This window comes from Mesoplodon densirostris, chromosome 17, assembly GCF_025265405.1.
Source record: "Mesoplodon densirostris isolate mMesDen1 chromosome 17, mMesDen1 primary haplotype, whole genome shotgun sequence".
Lineage (NCBI taxonomy): Eukaryota > Metazoa > Chordata > Mammalia > Artiodactyla > Ziphiidae > Mesoplodon > Mesoplodon densirostris.
In genome coordinates, this window is record NC_082677.1 from 75,657,310 (window position 1) to 75,674,265 (window position 16,956).

General features: G+C 55.6%; 1 protein-coding gene across 1 annotated transcript in view; it reads right to left on the reverse strand.

The window, feature by feature from the left end:
- Positions 1–7,586: 7,586 nt before the first annotated feature.
- Positions 7,587–16,956, reverse strand: part of RAB20 (RAB20, member RAS oncogene family) — a 32,713-nt gene continuing 23,343 nt past the window's right edge. Inside the window, exon 2 of the mRNA XM_060079988.1 lies at positions 7,587–8,585. Coding sequence (XP_059935971.1) covers positions 8,047–8,585 — 539 coding nt within the window. The 3' untranslated portion in view covers positions 7,587–8,046. The remainder of the gene's footprint in view (positions 8,586–16,956) is intronic.

The following is a 16,956-nucleotide window of genomic DNA, read 5'->3' on the forward strand; positions in this document are numbered from 1 at the left end:
TACCCCGAGTCATTGCCTGCCTAATTTTCTCAAGTCCGTAGAGCACAAACTTTGCCGTGAACCCCAAAACACTGCATCCGGGCCCAAGTGCGAGCCCTGCACCCAGCTGGGCACCGCGCAGCTGTTTTTTCCAAGTTTCAGCAGATTGAACACAAGCCTGTGGTGGTGTCATTCATTTCCCAGGGAGCTGTGTCTGTGTTTATAATGCGTTAGTGTTTATAGAAGACACCGCACCATCACCCATGGGGATTAGCAGGATGGGCACCAGTCACTCACCAGCCCCAGCACAGCATCCCAGCAAAATCCCAGTGTTTCCAAGAAATAGCCTCCAAGACACATTTCCGGCTTCAGTTTCTCTGGAACCTGGCTGACCTTCAGGCACCCAACTCACAGGATTTATTTTTACCCTTTAAAATTCAACCTCATATTAAACTTATCTAAGTACAATTTCTGCAGTTACCAAGGTGACAGTGTTATAATAATAATTCCACGTGATAATGTTACTTGAAGGGGATCAGCACCTGCCTGGCCTGCACACCCCCAGCGGCCGCCCAGGACAAGGTCTCTGCTCCGGAGGGTTAAGTGGGGACGTGACTCCAGGCAGTGGGATGGGGCCTGGGCAGCGCGACCCAGGAAGCAGGGCACCTCACTAAGGCGGCTGCCACTGTGCAGGGCTCAGGGTTCAATCCTGCGGGGACCCACGGAGGGAGGCCACAGGAGGACACTCAGATGATCCCCCCCAGGCGTGGGAAAGGCACATTTTCAGCCTCCAGCTCTCGCCCCCGGGGGTCAGGCTGCCTCACATGTCCGGGGCTGAGTGGGCTCCTAGCACCCAAAGTGGAGGTATCAGAGAACCAGGTGAAGCTGATGCAAGGCATTGTAGGCTACACCTATGGACATCTGGTTTCCATAGCAACAGCTGAAGCAGAAAAGGTGAGCCTAGAGGCTGAGGCCGGGGCCTGAAAGATGCCCAGCACGGGGAGGTGATGGGACAGGTGTTTTAAAGATTCTTTAAATTGTATAGCGTCTCATAATTTTCAGAAGTTTCATATGCACGATGTCATATGGTTTAGCTTTGATGCCTCTGTGAGGTTCGCACATCAGAGGCAGGTGCCCAGCATTAAACACTGAACCTCACACCTAAGATACATAAGGCGAGAAGACCAAGATCAACATCTCGATACATAATTGGATTCCAAAATGTCGACCATAAAATATAAACCAAACACAAATAATCCATCGCCCCAACATCTGTTTGTGCAACGAAGCTCATGATCCCCTGCAAGGACAGCAGGTGAGGATTCCTAGTCTGGACCAAACAGCCACAACCTCCTGAACCTTGACGATTCAAACCCTGCCCATCACAGACCCTTGCATGTTGCGTGAGATTCTTCTGGTCTAGCTTCTCAGGGCTGAGGGTAACCGCCACCCCGGAAGCTACGTGTACGTGAGTGGCTGATGCTGCCCTCCCCCATTTTCCAGAGAGTTGGGTGCCCTGAGGTTGGAATCACTGTCTCGCGACTGCTTCATAAGGTGGCTTTCCTCACCCCTCGCACAGACGACGCCAGGACCCACGTTAAACCAAGGGAGGTGCCTCTGGAAGCATCCTGGCTGGTCGGAGGGGCACCAGGAAAGACGGAGAAAGTCCTGGAGTATCGCTCCAGCTGCCCGCTGCCCGAGAAGAGCGAGTCGGGAGGACCCCGGGGCAGCTCTGTACCTGGGGGCCACCAGGGGAGCTGAACCGAAGACCCTGCTCGCCACGGTGGCGTCCTGAGAATTCAATGTGCTCCTCCGTGTGGAAGGGCCCCGAGAGAGCTGGCGTGCACACCATCGGGTGAGTTTGGTGTCGTGTCCCAGCCTCAAGGAGAAGGGGTTGGAGACTCCCTGCCACTGGAGGGTTTTAAAGATGTTCCCACGGACGAGAGGTGTCCAACACAGGCTGTGCAGGGCTGAGGTCGAACCCTTCTGAAGGTAAATTCCTGACACGCACAGAAGGGGTCACACTGAGCTGCAGGAGGACCGTGAAGCAGCAGGACAGACCCAGGTGAGCGGTTTGCAGGGTATAAATACGGGAAATGGCAACCCTGCCACTCGAGAGCTGCGTGGCACGTGGCCCGGTGAGCACACTCAGCAAGTGCCACAGGCGCCCGTGAGCCACTGGGGAGGGTGACGTGAGCGCAGAGGCGTCCATCTGCCCGAGGGACACCCGGGCTCAGATCACACCTGGACGTGGCCCTACCTCCAGGCTGCCGTTCCCAGAAAGAGGCCATCGCTTTTTTTTTAATATATTTATAAATGCGGCATATTTATTTATTTATTCCTTTGACAGGTATTTTTTCAAGAACATACTTGTTGAAGGCACACACCAGTTGTCCTGAGTGGTTAAGAATACCACACTGAACAAGACACACTTAGCGCCTGCCCGTAGAAATTTTAGTTTACTGGGGGATACAGGCAATAAAAAAAGTAATTAAAATAAAGCACCATGAATGCTATAAAAGGAGACATTTAGGGGTATAGGAGGAATACAGAGCGGAGGTATCTGAACCAAAGAATTCCTCTCGGAGGAAATGATTTTTTTTAACTGTTTATTTTATATTGGAGTATAGTTGATTAACCCTGTTGTGATAGTTTCAGGTGTACAGCAAAGTGATTCAGTTCTGCATATACATGTATCTATTCTTTTTCAAATTCTTTTCCCATTTAGGTTGTGAGAGAATATTGAGCAGAGCTCCCTGAGTGGTACAGTGGGTCCTTGCTGGTTATCTATTTTATATAGAGCAGTGTGGACATGTCAGTCCCAGACTCCCTATCCCTGCCCCCACCCTTAAGTTCGTTCTCTAACTCTGTATGTTTCTGGTTTTTTTTGTTTTTTGTTTTTTTTTTTTTTTTGCTGTACGCGGGCCTCTCACTGCTGTGGCCTCTCCCGTTGCGGAGCACAGGCTCCGGACACACAGGCTCCGCGGCCATGGCTCGCGGGCCCAGCCGCTCCGCGGCATGTGGGATCCTCCGGGATCGGGGCACGAACCCGTGTCCCCTGCATCGGCAGGCGGACTCTCAACCACTGCGCCACCAGGGAGGCCCATGTTTCTGTTTTGTAAATAGGTTCATTTGTGTCATTTCTTTTTCGATTCCGCAAATAAGCAGTATCATACGTCATTCATTTTTTTAAAAAGAGAAACAGCAGGTGTGGAGGGGGAGGGGAGAATGCTGACACGGGTAACTTGGGAAACGAGGGAGGCCTGAAGCCAAAGGCCAAGGTCCCGCCCCCCCCGCCGTGGCTGTGCTCCCCCCGATGCAGCCTCGACCCACACTGTCTGCTGCAACTGAACAATTAGGGAATGGATGGGGGCGCGGGGAGTGCGTTTCCCACCGCCTGAGATGGGGTTTGCAGCTGAGAAGCGGGGAGATGACGCATCAGGGTGAGAGAGGTCGGCCGGACCAGGTTTGGCTGAACACAGACCCCTGGACGTGGGCGTCAGTATCTACATGTGTACTTCCTTGCTCTCAGCTGGAGGGCTCTGAAGAAACACCCCCAGCCCCGCTGGCAACAAGCACACCCAACCCAGATCCGGGCTTCGGACACTTTCCCCAGTGAAAGGTCCCAGGGCTCCTTGGAGCAATGGCTGATTCTAGGACGAGTGTAGGAAACACACAAGATGAGCCTGGAACAGAGGGGGCGCCAGAAAGTAAGAAAGTACTCAGAAATAAACCCCAGGGGCTTCCCTGGTGGTGCAGTGGTTAAGAACCCGTCTGCCAATGCAGGGGAAATAGGTTCGAGCTCTGGTCCGGGAAGATCCCACATGCCACGGAGCAACTAAGCCCGTGCGCCACAACTACTGAGCCTGCGACCTAGAGTCCACGAGCCACAACTACTGAAACCCGCACGCCTAGAGCCCGTGCTCCACAAGAGAAGCCACCGCAAGGAGAAGCCTACGCACCGCAAAGGAGAGTAGCCCCCGGCAACTAGAGAAAGCCCGCGTGCAGCAACGAAGACCCAACACAACCAAAAATAAATAGTAAATAAATAAATAAATTTTTAAAAATAAATAACCACCAGCGATGGGAACAGGCCAAAGGGACACAGCAGCCAACAGACTTCCCGTTCACGAAAGCTGGGATAACGTGATCAAGAAGTAAGCCATCCGGGGCTTCCCTGGTGGCGCAGTGGTTGAGCATCTGCCTGCCAATGCAGGGGACACGGGTTCGTGCCCCGGTCCGGGAAGATCCCACATGCTGCGGAGCAGCTGGGCCCGTGAGCCATGGCCGCTGAGCCTGCACGTCTGGAGCCTGTGCTCCGCAACGGGAGAGGCCCGCGTACCGCAAAGGAAAAAAAAAAAAAAAAACTGCAGCCATTTCCACAGAGGCCGTTTGATGATCTGGAGGTCAGGGTGCAGCTTCTCTGACAGGGAGATCCACACTCTCGCCTGGAGCTGCCTTAGCCCTTATTCCACACTTAGAAAGAGTCGGTTTTACCTGCAGGGCTCCTGGGAAGGAATTCTTGCACGTGGATTAGGAGGATTCTGTTGGGGGTCCCCGCACCTCCTGGAGGAACGGGCGGGTGAAGCCGAGGGAGGGGGGTGGGCGGGGGCCTGGGGACCCGCCCGGCTCTCTTCCCTGCGACCGACGCCAGCAGCCCTGGGCCCGTGAGATGAGCAGCCAGAAGACTCCCTCTGGGCCTCAGGACTCTTCCAGCGGAAAGGACCAGATGGAGTAAAGTGAGGGGCGCTGCTCTTGTCTTGGGCAGTGAGCGTCTGCCTGATAGAAGCCGGAACAGCCAAGCCGAACGCAGGAAGGACGGAGGCTCCGGGCTGCCCGGCCCTGGAAGGCGGGGACAAGACCTCGGCGGGTCTGCCTCTCCAGCCACCGGGGACTCTAGCTCTAGATGCACCTTTCCTTGCCCGGGCTCTGGGTCCTCACACCCCCAAACCAGCTGCCTTCCAGACCCTCCTGCTGGGGAGGGGCAGTGAGCTCAAGGTCAATGCACAGGACGGGAGGGAAGGTCGACCTTTGTCCAGGACCCAGAGAGGAAGGACGGGGCCCAACAGCATCCCGAGCAGGCACACCGTGTTCAGGGTCTACACTGCAGACCCAGCAACTCTGCCCCGTTCTGACAGTGCAGGGCAAAGCGTCCCGCTTCGAGAAGTGGAGAAGATCGGGCCAAGTGCTAAGGGAACGGGGAGGGGGTGTGACATAATGAGGGCAGGCGGGGTGGGGTGCGGAGGGGGGCTGGCCCCACCTCGTTACACAAAGGCAAGAACAACCCCCGGTTCCATCAGCCATAGCGGGAGCAGATTCTGCCTCAAAACATCCCAAACTCCTGCAGAGACCCCACCTCTTGCTCTTGGACACAAGAGCAAGTGCCCAGGGCTCGCGCCCCTCAGGTGGGCTGCGGTCATCGGTGCAGGTGCTCCGCGTGTGCAGGGCCGGCGCAGAGCTCGGAGGTGGAACACGAGTCAGCTCCAGCCCCCTTCTCTCGGGAGGATAAAACCATCTCCAATCCACTGCCCACAGCAACCGGGCTCTGAGCCCCGGCCCACCTCGGCCAGAGGGAGACCTCGCTGGAGATGAAGCTGCTGGACGTCTGCGGGAGAGCGTTGCTGGCATAGCAGGCAGTGCTGATTCAACCAGGAGGTCGGGTTCAGAAATGACCAAGCAGTTCTCTTAAGACACCAGCCTAGCGGCCTGTGAAAGGGGGGAACCATGGTTTCCAACACGCAGATTACAACATAACCCCCTCAAAACTTCCCACGCAGGATACCTCGAGGCCACCAGGAAATGCCCGGCCAGGAGCTGCTGTTGAGAAGAAGGTTTCTGAGGACACTCGGGTGAAAGTCTGCAGCGACGGCTCCTGGGCCAGGCTCAGCAGGTTAACCCACGGCTATCCGTGGCCTCCCAGCCACAAAGCAGCTGCGTTTGAACAAAGGGAAAGAAGGAACGTTTGGGGTCCCAGCTTGAACCCGCATCCAGCACAGGATCCCCTCCTTCTCCACTGGCTAGCTCACTAAAGCAGCTGAAGCTTCCCCAGAACTGACCTGGTTCCCTGGTCGGGAACTGGGCCCACGAGCGACCACAGCTGGAAACCCGTGAGCAGGCTCAGACCCCAGGACCAGTCTCCCTGGCGAGAGCCCAGGCTGGCACCCAAAGTCCACTTGGGACAGAGTCCAGAGTGAAGCCTACTTTTTAGGGCAGCGATGAGGGTGCAATGCTTACGTGTTGCTGATGGAGAAGGTGCCGTCCTGGGCCATCCTCCAGAACACGGGGTCATTTGAGGGCACGGGCTGGGGGTGCTCAGAGCAGACGGGCAAGAGAATCAGACTCTTCAGGAAGGAAGGGCTGTGGGAACGCAGCCACCCCTGCCTTCAAGTACAAAGACTGAAATAATTTCCTAGGATGCTTTTTCCCCTCCACAGTTTTCAAAGACAAGTTCCTGGGTCTCCCAGACGTCTCAGTAGCAAAGACACACTTTGTGGAAAAATAAATACAACTTCCACCCACTAAGTGGGAAACTAAGCCACGTCAATGAAAAGTAATCAGACTCGTTTTCACTTTTGAACGGGCTACAGTTGCAAAATGGAAGTTTTAGACCTCGAGATCTGCTTCAGTCACAGGGCATCTCAATTGAGGTCTCCCCAGTCACACACAGGGGGCTCTGCTGGTGTTTCCATCACACAGATGGGGCTCGTTTGCTTACCCAGAGGATGTGCACCACCCGAGAGCAGAGGCAGGGCTAGAGGCCGCAGCATCAGAGGTCACGGGCTCTCCGCAGAAACACTGGACACCTCCCCCCAAAAACTGCTGCTCATGAAACGTTGTTCACCAGCCTCTGCCCCGCTTTGCGTCCTGTCAAGGACTGAACGCTTGTGTCTCCCAACATCCAAATGTTGAAGTCCTAACCCCCAGATGGGATGGTGTCTGGAGGTGGGGCCTTTGGGAGGTAATCAGGTTTGGATGAAGCCTTGAGGGTGGGGCCCCCATGACGGGATTAGTGCCCTTGTAACGAAAGAGTCACCAGAGCTCTCTCTCCCTCCAGTACGTGAGGACACATGCAGAAAGGTGGCCATCTACAAGCCAGGAGAGTGCCCTCACCAGAAACTGAGTCGGCTGGTGCCTCAATCTAGCTTCCAGCCCCCAGGACTGAGCAATAAAGGTCTGCGGTGTTTCATTACAGCTGCCAAGCTGGCTGAGACACCCCTTTCCCCACAGAGAGCCCCAAGCCTGACCTACTTGTTTTCCGTTAAATTTCTAAGAAAACAACACTGTTCTCTCACGGCTTCCCCGTCTTGGCATCTCCTAAGAACAAAGCCACACCCCACCCCCGGAAAAGAGGTTTCCTATTCCGCAGCTGCCTGGGCGACCCACACAGAGGCCAGCAGAGACAGAGATTTTGGTTTTGCTTCTATTATTGGAACTCGTGTCTTCAAGACAACTAGGCAGATGGGCCAATCTAAATACCTGGAATTTGTAGGATTCGATGCAGCTTTTAAAGACAGAGAGACGTGCCTTAAGCTCACAGCCATCACTCGAGCACCCCCAGCAAGGAGCCCATGGGAGCACAAATAAAGTCTAAATCAAAGTTCTTCTCAAAATCCTTTTTAATAATACATGTGGTTCACAATGCTGCAACCGATATAAAAACATTGATTCCTGATTTTGTATAAATTAACATTTATCGAGAATCATTACGACGCATCAGGGTACAAGTACTGAATGGTAGGACCAAAGATAAATCACAGTGAGCAGAAACGTTTGAAAGTCACACAGGTGCCGAGACAGCCGAACACCTTCTGTCAGAGGCCAGGTGTGAGGACGGGGCAGCCAGGGGACGGCGGTCTCCGGGAGCCCGGCTCTGCAGGAGGCTCCTCTGAACGGTCCGTCCACTCCCCACCTCCCAGGGCAGCGATGTACGTGGGGGACCAGTCACGGGGACCTTCGCTACTGGCTGGCATTTCCACCCGGTCTCCTCCTCCGAGTGCAGTTCTACAAAGTGACCCCCGATCTGCTCCTCTGACCGTCCGCGCACCCCGGGGGCCGGGCCGGGGCACTTCAGGTGCAGCACCGAGATCTGGTCCGTGCGGGCGGCCTGGAGCTGGCGATGTCCACGGTCTGCGGCGGCCCCTGGGCCCTCTGCTGCAGGATCACAGGCACCACCATGTCGAACAGGGTTTCAAACAGCAGATCCACGTTGTGCCCGGTCTTGGCGCTCGTCTCGAAGCACATCTGCTCTGCAGCCGGCATGTCCTTCTCGTCCAGCATCTTGTACTTGAGGATCTTTTTGTAAAAGGCCACCGCGTCCTCTGGCTGCACCTGCTTCGGCAGCCTGGGGGCTGCACAGCCGTCGCCGCCGCCAGCTGGCCCAGGGCCCTGCCCTCCCTCCTGGCCGCCCTCCCCGGGCCCCTCCTCACTCAGGTCCACCTTGTTTCCCACGACGGCGAAGAGGCAGTTGGCGCTGGCCGTGTCCGTCAGGCCCAGGAACCTGTCCTCCAGCTCCAGGAGGCTCTGGGCGTGGTTCACGTCGTAGGTGAGGATGACGGCGGCCGCCCCCCGGCAGTACAAGGAGCCCAGGCCATGGAACTGCTCGCGCCCTGGGGGCGAGGGGGGAGAAAGATACAGTTACCTCTCCTCTCTGGCAGTGCCCCCCAACCATGCCGCCAGGGACCCCCGCGAGGGACCATGGAATCGTGACCCCAAACGTAGGTGTGGCTGGAGCTGAACGGGATGGAGACCCTGCTGTGCAGAAAGACGGGGTGATGGCCAGTCCCCACGGCCAGCAGGTCCTGCACAGCCCCGTCCGCCCACCGCAGTGAACCCACAAGACCGAGGAAGACAGCCGGGCCCTGCTTTCCCCCTAATGGGCGGTGGTGCGGCTTGCTCCTATCTCTGCGTCTTACACGGGGATGTTTACCCGCGACGCTCCCACCAAGGGTCTTGCTGCCCCATGACACGCCCTGTGCCACCTCCCAGCGTGGCAGTCGTGCTGACGTGGCACCAGGCAAGTCTGCGTTCCCGGGTCCCCGAGCCCAAGGCCTTGCCCACCTCCAAGGCCACCTCCCCACCCGCAGGCGGCGGACCTCCTGCAGAAGGACTCAGAAGTGAGTGTGTCGGAACAGAGAACGCGCACACTAAGGAAATGCCCTCTCTTTGAGGGAAGACAGAGAAACTTCACTTTCAAGCCAAGTTGGGTGCCGCTGTGCACGCCACACGGCAAAGCAGGTATGGACACCCCGCCCCCGAGGGCTGGCCCCACCCCTGAAGCCTGGGCCCCTCCCTGCCCAGAGTGCGGAAGTGACAACAGATGCAGACGGCCCTGGGCCCCTCAGACCTCCTCCCCCCTCTTCCTCCCTCCCTCCCCTGCCCGTGGGCACCAATCAGGGCTGCACAGGCCCCAGGTGACAGCCCCGATGGGGACAGAGAGCAAACCCCTGGAGAAGGTTCAAGAAGGATCTGGATAGCTGGACACAGTCCTGAGCCCGGCCCAGGGCCGCTCCCCACCTCAGAGCCTGGGCAGGGCGGTTGGGAATGGACACTTCACACAGCGGGGCTGAGGCCTTCCTTGCCTTTTCAGTTTTAAGGGGTGTTTTCTAAGTTGGACAAGTCACAGCAAGAACACAGCATACATCTCCCTTGGGCCGGCCTCCTTCTCTCTGGTCCTTTGGGGAGAGGGTGGGCACTTCCCAGGGCTTCTGCTGACTGTGACTTCCCAGGGGGTCCCTGGCCCCCTTCCAGGTCCCCCTCCTGTCCTGGCCTGTCCCTCGTCCCTCTGAGCCCCGACGCAGACGCTCAGGACAACCCCAAGTGGAGGTCTCGGTCATGCAGCTAATAGGCCCCTGTCTCCACCAGGGAGGACAGGACCTGTGGCTTTACTCGCCCCCCACCCCCCGGGCCCGCGGTCGGTGCCACTAAATGCGCTGAGTAAGTGAAGCCACAAATCATCCCCTCCATTTGTTTTTTGTTTTTTTTAAGACAACACAGTTTTTCCCTCATGTAAGATTTCTTGGTTTGTTTCGTAACCATTTGGTCTCACTTGCTAGGTGGTAGGAGCCTCAATCATGTCAGAGGCTGGATTTACGCCCTGCACCCAACTCAACTCCCACCTTTACTGTGAACTGCAGACCCAGGGGAAGACACTGGGGGAGGGGAAGAGGGGGAGGAGAGGGGGAGCGGAGGAGAGGGGGAGGGGACAGAGGGAGGGAGGGAGGGGAAACCTTGATGGGCTAAACCCCCACAGAACTGAAATTTCGTCACACTGGAACACCTTTATTCCTTCATATCAAATCCTCAGAAGTCCTGTATGTGAAAGGCCCAGATCACAGTAAGCGGCCAGGCCAGTGCCCCTCACCTTGGGGTCTCCGGAGGCCAAGTGTGACCACGTTTGCTCCCAGGTTTTCCCCAATGGCCCCCTCGGTTTCCCTTCTTCCTCGTTCACGATGGGGAGACGGTTCACTGACTCCATGAAGGGAAGTTCATAAAGGCAAAACGGGGCCCCTGTGAGGCCGCCCCAGGCCCTGGGATCCATCACACCTCCTACGGCTGCCGTCTGAGCTCACACCCTCCATGGGCGGAGGGAAAACCCCCTGGACCTGGCTGTGTCGCAGAGAAGAGCAAACCTGACTCCATACTGGATGTATTGCTTTGGCGCTAACCCTGGGCTCTGTTGCCTGTGCTGAGTCATGCTGGCTCCGCCCCTTTGTAAAAGAATGTAGCCTAGAGCCTGAAATATGCAGGAGAGCCCATTCTCCAGGCTCCGACCTTTAAAGGTATAACTCTTTTCCATTCATATAGAGATAAAAATTTGCAGAACAGAAAAATAACAACTGTCTCGTTGGAGATTTATAAGAACGTTGTGCCCTGACCTGTGGACAGCTGCGAGAACCAGGGATACAGGCACCAAGGGTGTGCAACAACCAGCCACACCCGCTGCCGTTTCAGCAGAAAAGAAGCCTGGATTCTGCTGATAATTGGGAAACATGGGTCTCTGGGACCGCCAGTCCACCGTCTTCTCGGTCCGCTGGAATTGCAAATAAAGTGGCCATTCTTTGCCCCAAAAACTTGTCTCTCAATTTACTGGCAGGTTGTGCAGCGAGCAGTATGAGGCTGGACTCCATAACAGGTAGGCCTCTCTGGGAGGGCCCCCCTCCTCCAGGGAGGAGCCCAGGATTGACGTCACCGGAAGCGCACTGGCCCACACTCACGGGTCCTTGCAGACCCAATCAATCACCCTTGACATGCCTCTCCCTAACTGGAATCCGGACTCCCGAAGAACCGGGCCCGGAGTTTGCTTTCATTCCTTTGTGGGGTGCGTGTAGGGCAGCAACCCCCAGACAAGCAGTGCGCCGTGAGCCTCTGTGCTCCATGCCACCCACCCTCCAGAGCACCCCAGCCTCTCGGTGCCCGCGGGACCACATTTCCTCCCTGAAGGACGAGGCGGGTGGGGCCGGTGGGTGGGCAGGCAAAGCACCAGGGAGGACAGGGTCAGGGTGGGATCGTCTGCCAGGTCCTGGATGCAGATGCGAAGACCCCCACGTCAATGGCGGCAGTGGACTGAAAGGTGCCTAGTCCTTACGTGCTTGCACAGTGCGACCATCTGAGTCCACACCCCCCAGGTAATACTAACACTTCATCCCTGACACCCTGCACCTGACCCCCCCGCCCTGGGCTCCTTCTCCATCAGGCAAAGCACCAAACCCCCAGCCCATCCCAGCAGCAGCCCCCAGCCGAGCTGCCTCAAGATCCCCCCCAGACTGCCTCTGATGGAAGGCTGTTCCTCTGCTGTGGTCTCTAGTTTGGGCTACAGAGCCCCCCGTTGACTACAGTGCGGACAGAGCCCGGGAGTCCATGACCTTGAATGGGGAAAGGTGTGATCTCTACTCTCACCCTCCTCTAACTGAAAGTTAGCACTGCCTTCCACAGACACATTGCAACAAACCAGAAATGACTATAGGACGCAACCCCTGGGCTGTGTCGCCGACAGAAATAACACAGGCTTTCAATCCACACTGCAGTTGTGTACGTTTATCATCAGCTCAAAATCTCAACGGCTATTAGACCTGCCAGTAAAGAAAACCTGGTTTCCTGGGAAAACTCGGTGTTTTATTGCATGCGTTTAAATACAGTATTCAGAGAAAGGGTCACAGGCTGGTGCCACTCGGATACAAGGGGATCCATGGCACAAAAGAAATCAAGAACCCCTGGTCCAGGGGTCTTTGGAGCTCGCATTGAAGGCATGACACCTCCACACAGCTACTTATATAAAATATAGTGATCTTCGCCATTAAGCCAGGTTTCAGCCAAACGGCCAAGAAATACAGAGGAGTTCCACCCCAGTCCTTCTGAAACGGCGACATTCTGGCCTCAGCCGGGGGCAGGCTGCTGCCGATGTGCCAGCCCTGGAGAGAGCGGCCTGCAGAGAAGGACACCGCGTCCAGGAGAAGGGCTGCACGGGCTGCATCTGACAGTTGTCATCTCCCTCGCTCGGAGCAGGACCCCAAGCCAGGGACCTGCTTCTCCAGCGAGGCCCCAAGTGTCCCCCAAGGGATCGGACGGGGAGGCAAGCTGGAGAGGGTGACGCCCCAGCCAGGACCGGCAGGAGTTGGAGGTACGCGTCCTGTGACCCCGCAGTGATCCCGAGGATTAGAGCCACTTCCCGGAAAGCAAGTTTACAGCCGCCGGGCTCCCGCCCCGGTCTGCTGGTAAGGGCAGCCTGCCTACCCTGGGGGTGCTCCGGAATTCGGCACCCGGAGAACCACATTCCCTCCTTCTGCGTACCAATAGCAGGTCAGCCCTCTGACTAATAATTTAATTATTAAAGTTTCACGTCACATTACAGTGTGCGCTTACGGACAGAAACTAAACAGCATTCTCCCGTCCCTTCGTGGACCCCCATGGGAGATGAGATCAAGGCGTCTTCCAAAACTGGCAATAGGAAACTTTAGTCAAGAAGCAAAGAAAAAAAAAGAAATGCATCCCCATCATTACCACTGAGCTGGGACTCTTCCTTTCACACGGGCTCATCTCATAGACAGCGAGCCCGGCAGCAAGAGGTTTTTCCAACAGCTAAAAATGCCGTCAGCTCCCACCCGCCAGATTTCACAGGAGGGTGACAAAGTGGCATGCCAGCCATCCCGGGAGAATTGCTTCCAGGTCCGTTACATAGTTCTCTGAGGACAACAGGCAACTGTTAATGCCTAGGCCTAAAATAGTTTTCCTTTCCAGATAAAAATGTCTGGTTTGCCTTTAAAACACACAAAAAAGTAAATAATAATAATACCAAAGAGAAAGCAGAATAACTAAAGGAAGTAGGAGCTAAAGCATCCCAAAAGCCAGCCTGAAGAGAGGTGGACAAGAGCTGCTGGTCATATCCCACGGTCCGTCATCTGCCCATCAACCGGCGCAAACAAATCAAATGCCATTACCCCAGCTAAAGAATTTACAATTATGCAGTTTTCATGCTTGAAATTCTTTATATATATATATATATACACCACATTTACTTATTTCATTATTTTATTCTTGGCTGCCCTGGGTCTTCGCTGCTGCGCGTGGGCTTTCTCTAGTTACAGTGAGCGGGGGCTACTCTTCGTTGTGATGCGCAGGCTTCTCATTGCAGTGGCTTCTCTTGTTGCGGAGCACGGGCTCTAGGCATGCGGGCGTCAGTAGTTGTGGCACACGGGCTCAACAGTTGTGGCTCGCGGGCTCTAGAGCGCAGACTCAGTAGTTGTGGTGCACGGGCTTAGTTGCTCCGCAGCACGTGGGATCTTCCCGGACCAGGGCTCGAACCCGTATCCCCTACATTGGCAGGCGGATTCTTAACCACTGCGCCACCAGGGAAGCCCCCCGTGCTTGAAATTCTTAAATATCATTTTGGATGTAATCTGGAGCTTTTAGGCTGCTTTCAAAGGAGTGTAGTCCCCATAATAAGACAGGCTAGTCCGACAGGGAACAAAGGTTCTGAATTTAGTCCTAACTGCGTTTAACTGGGAGCCTGGTATTTCTGGCATCAGAGAGGCGGTGAAGACTAAGTGGGGAGGTGGTGAGACAAGGCCGCTTGCGGTTGGCTCTGGGCGTATTTGAACCCAAGGCTGTTGAGTAAGTTTTCCAGTAGTCTGTGAAGGTGCGCTGAGCCGGACGTCAGGCCCCTGCTGCTCGCCCACTGTAATGTCAGCTCCTGGACCCCTCAGAGCGATGACTTCCTCATCGGTGATGGGCTTGAACTGGGATGCTCACAGGCTCCCTTCCCACGTACCCAAATCGGGTATTTCTCCCTCTCCCTCCCTCCCTCCCTTTCCCTCTCCCTCTCCCTCTCCCTCTCCCTCTCCCTCTCCCTCTCCCTCTCTCTCCCTCTCTCTCCCTCTCTCTCTCTCCCTCTCTCTCTCTCTCTCCCTCTCTCCCTCTCTCTCTCCCTCTCTCTCTCTCTCTCTCCCTCTCTCTCTCTCCCTCTCTCTCCCTCTCTCTCCCTCTCTCTCCCTCTCTCTCTCTCCCCCTCTCTCTCCCTCCCTCTCTCTCCCTCTCTCTCCCTCCCTTTCTCTCTCTCCCTCCCTCTCTCTCCCTCTCCCTCTCTCTCCCTCCCTCTCCCTCCCTCTCCCTCTCCCTCCCTCTCTCCCTTTCCCTCTCCCTCTCTCTCCCTCTCCCTCTCTCCCTCTCTCTCCCCCCTTCTTTCCCCAACCCAGGTCCCTAAGCACCAATTCCAAAGCTGAAGCTCTAGGAATTCTGGCAGTTTCCTTTACTTCGTGGTCCAATTCTGGGGATGCCAGGGCACCGGGCTAACCCTGCACCAGCCCTGAGGGGCCAATAAGAAAAATCACAAGTTGTTTCAAGTTTAACCAGCACAGCTGAGGGTCAGGCTGCCAGGCTTGGCATACGTGGCCCCTGCCGTACAGCCTGCCATGGCATTGGAGACAGGGGTCGGAGAGAGGGGCCCAGCCTCCTTCACCTCCAGGAAGCGGCCTGGGCTCCCTGGCCGTGGGCGGACCGCAGGGCTGCAGGACGGGTGGACGCGGGACTGCCCGGGAGCTCTGGCCTGTCTGTGACACAAATCAAGGAGTGACTGACTGTCTCACTTAGGTGTGTCCTCGTTGTTGCACATTACAGAATTTCCTTCTGTTTTTCAAGCTGAATAATATTCCATCGTACGCATATACCACATTTTCTTATCAATTCATCTGTCAAAGGACATGTAAGTTGCTTCCATTCGTGGCTACTGTGAATAAAGCTGAAAGGAACTTGGAGGTGCTAACAAGTAAGTCGCAGGACAAATACTGCACGACTCCACTTCTAGGAAGCATTTAAAATAGTCAGATTCATAGAACTGAACAGCAGAATGGTGGTTGCCAGGGTCTGTGGGGAGGGGAAATGGGGAGTCACTTATCCACGGGCAAAAAAGTTTCACCAGCACAATGCAAAACTTCTAGAGATGAGCTGTGCAAATGCAACCTGGTAGCTGAGGTCAGCCACAGTGTAACGTGCACTTAACAACATGTAAGAGGGTAGCTTAAGTGTTTTTACCACAAAAAAATAAAATTAACAAACAAGAAATGACATGTTAAGCTTGGTATCGCCAACACAGTTCAGACGTGGACGTGGTTAAGGAGAAACACGGAATCTGTTAACAATGCCACCAGCATCCGATCAGACATATCCTAGAACGAACTCCTGATATGCAGCAAAACTGGCTGGACGTGGACGGGTGAGTCCAGAGCAGCTGGAGATGGAGGCCACCTGGCCACAGGGGACAGGGTCCCGGGGGAGGACCTAACAGGTTTGCTGGAGCCCCAAGTCAGGTCTTCAGAATCACAGATCAAGAAGTGCACTGTCCATTCCCCCAGAGAGCTGATTCCATTCTCTACATGTGGAGTGGGAACCCAGGATACCGATGGGGTGGTCTACTACAGGGGATGAGAGATTAATCTCCATCATCCCTTCCCGGCCCAGGTACAGGAAAAACTGGACTCATGACCGGAAGAAAGCTGGCTCGTCGTGGTAACAGTTAACAAGTCCTCGGCGTTCAGCAAACTCACGCGGTCTCCCCAGCAACCACACTAGGTGGGCCTTCCCGTGCCCACATTTCACAGAGGGAGAAACCAAGGCACAGAAAGCACAGGATGTGGCCCACAGAAGCAGGATGGTGGAGCCCAGAGCCAGGACATGGTTCCAGAGACCAGGCCGTCTGAGAGCGAACCGCCTACAAAGAGCCCGACTCCCAGACGGACTGCTGCACTAACCCTCACCGTGTGCCCTGGGGGCAGGTCCTTAACTCCCTGGGCCTCTGTTTCCCATCACCAAAATGTAACAGTGCCCACCCAAAGGGGCTTGTGAAAACGGAATTAATTTACTCACTGGGCTGGAATTGTGCCTGGCTCGTGTGAAGCCCCCGGTGAGTGCTGGTTAATTAAACCGTGACTCAGATTTTCCTCCCAAACTTCAGGGTCGGCTCCACCATCCCAGGTCCGCCCCCATCTGAGCTCTTCATCAGCACATTGACTGTCCCCTGGGGCCCGCTGGTCACCTTTGCTGTTGACCAATCTCCTACACCTTCCGTATTTGTATGAGGCTTGCTTTCCGAGGACGACCTTCTCCCCATTTCTCGGGGACACTCTGTCATGTGGCCGCCACCCACTGTGTAACTGGAACTGAAAACCAGCCCAGGGCAGGAGGACAGAGGTCAGTGGACACAATCGCCCCAACCTGCTGCTGGACAATGAAGATCAAATGCCTGATTGCATTCTCTTTGATGCTCCAGCGTCCTCTGGCCAGAGGACGACCAGCATTTCACCCCGAGCGTCACGTCCTTTTGGCTTAAATAGTTTTAAATAACCCAATGGGTGGTATAGCCACCAGAAACCATGTTACAACACTGGCTGCACATTTTAAACAGGGGAGGGGGCGGCTTTTAATAAATAGTGACGCTCGGACCCCCTACCCCAGAGCACAGGAACTACGATCTGGCAGGGCAGGGGTGTG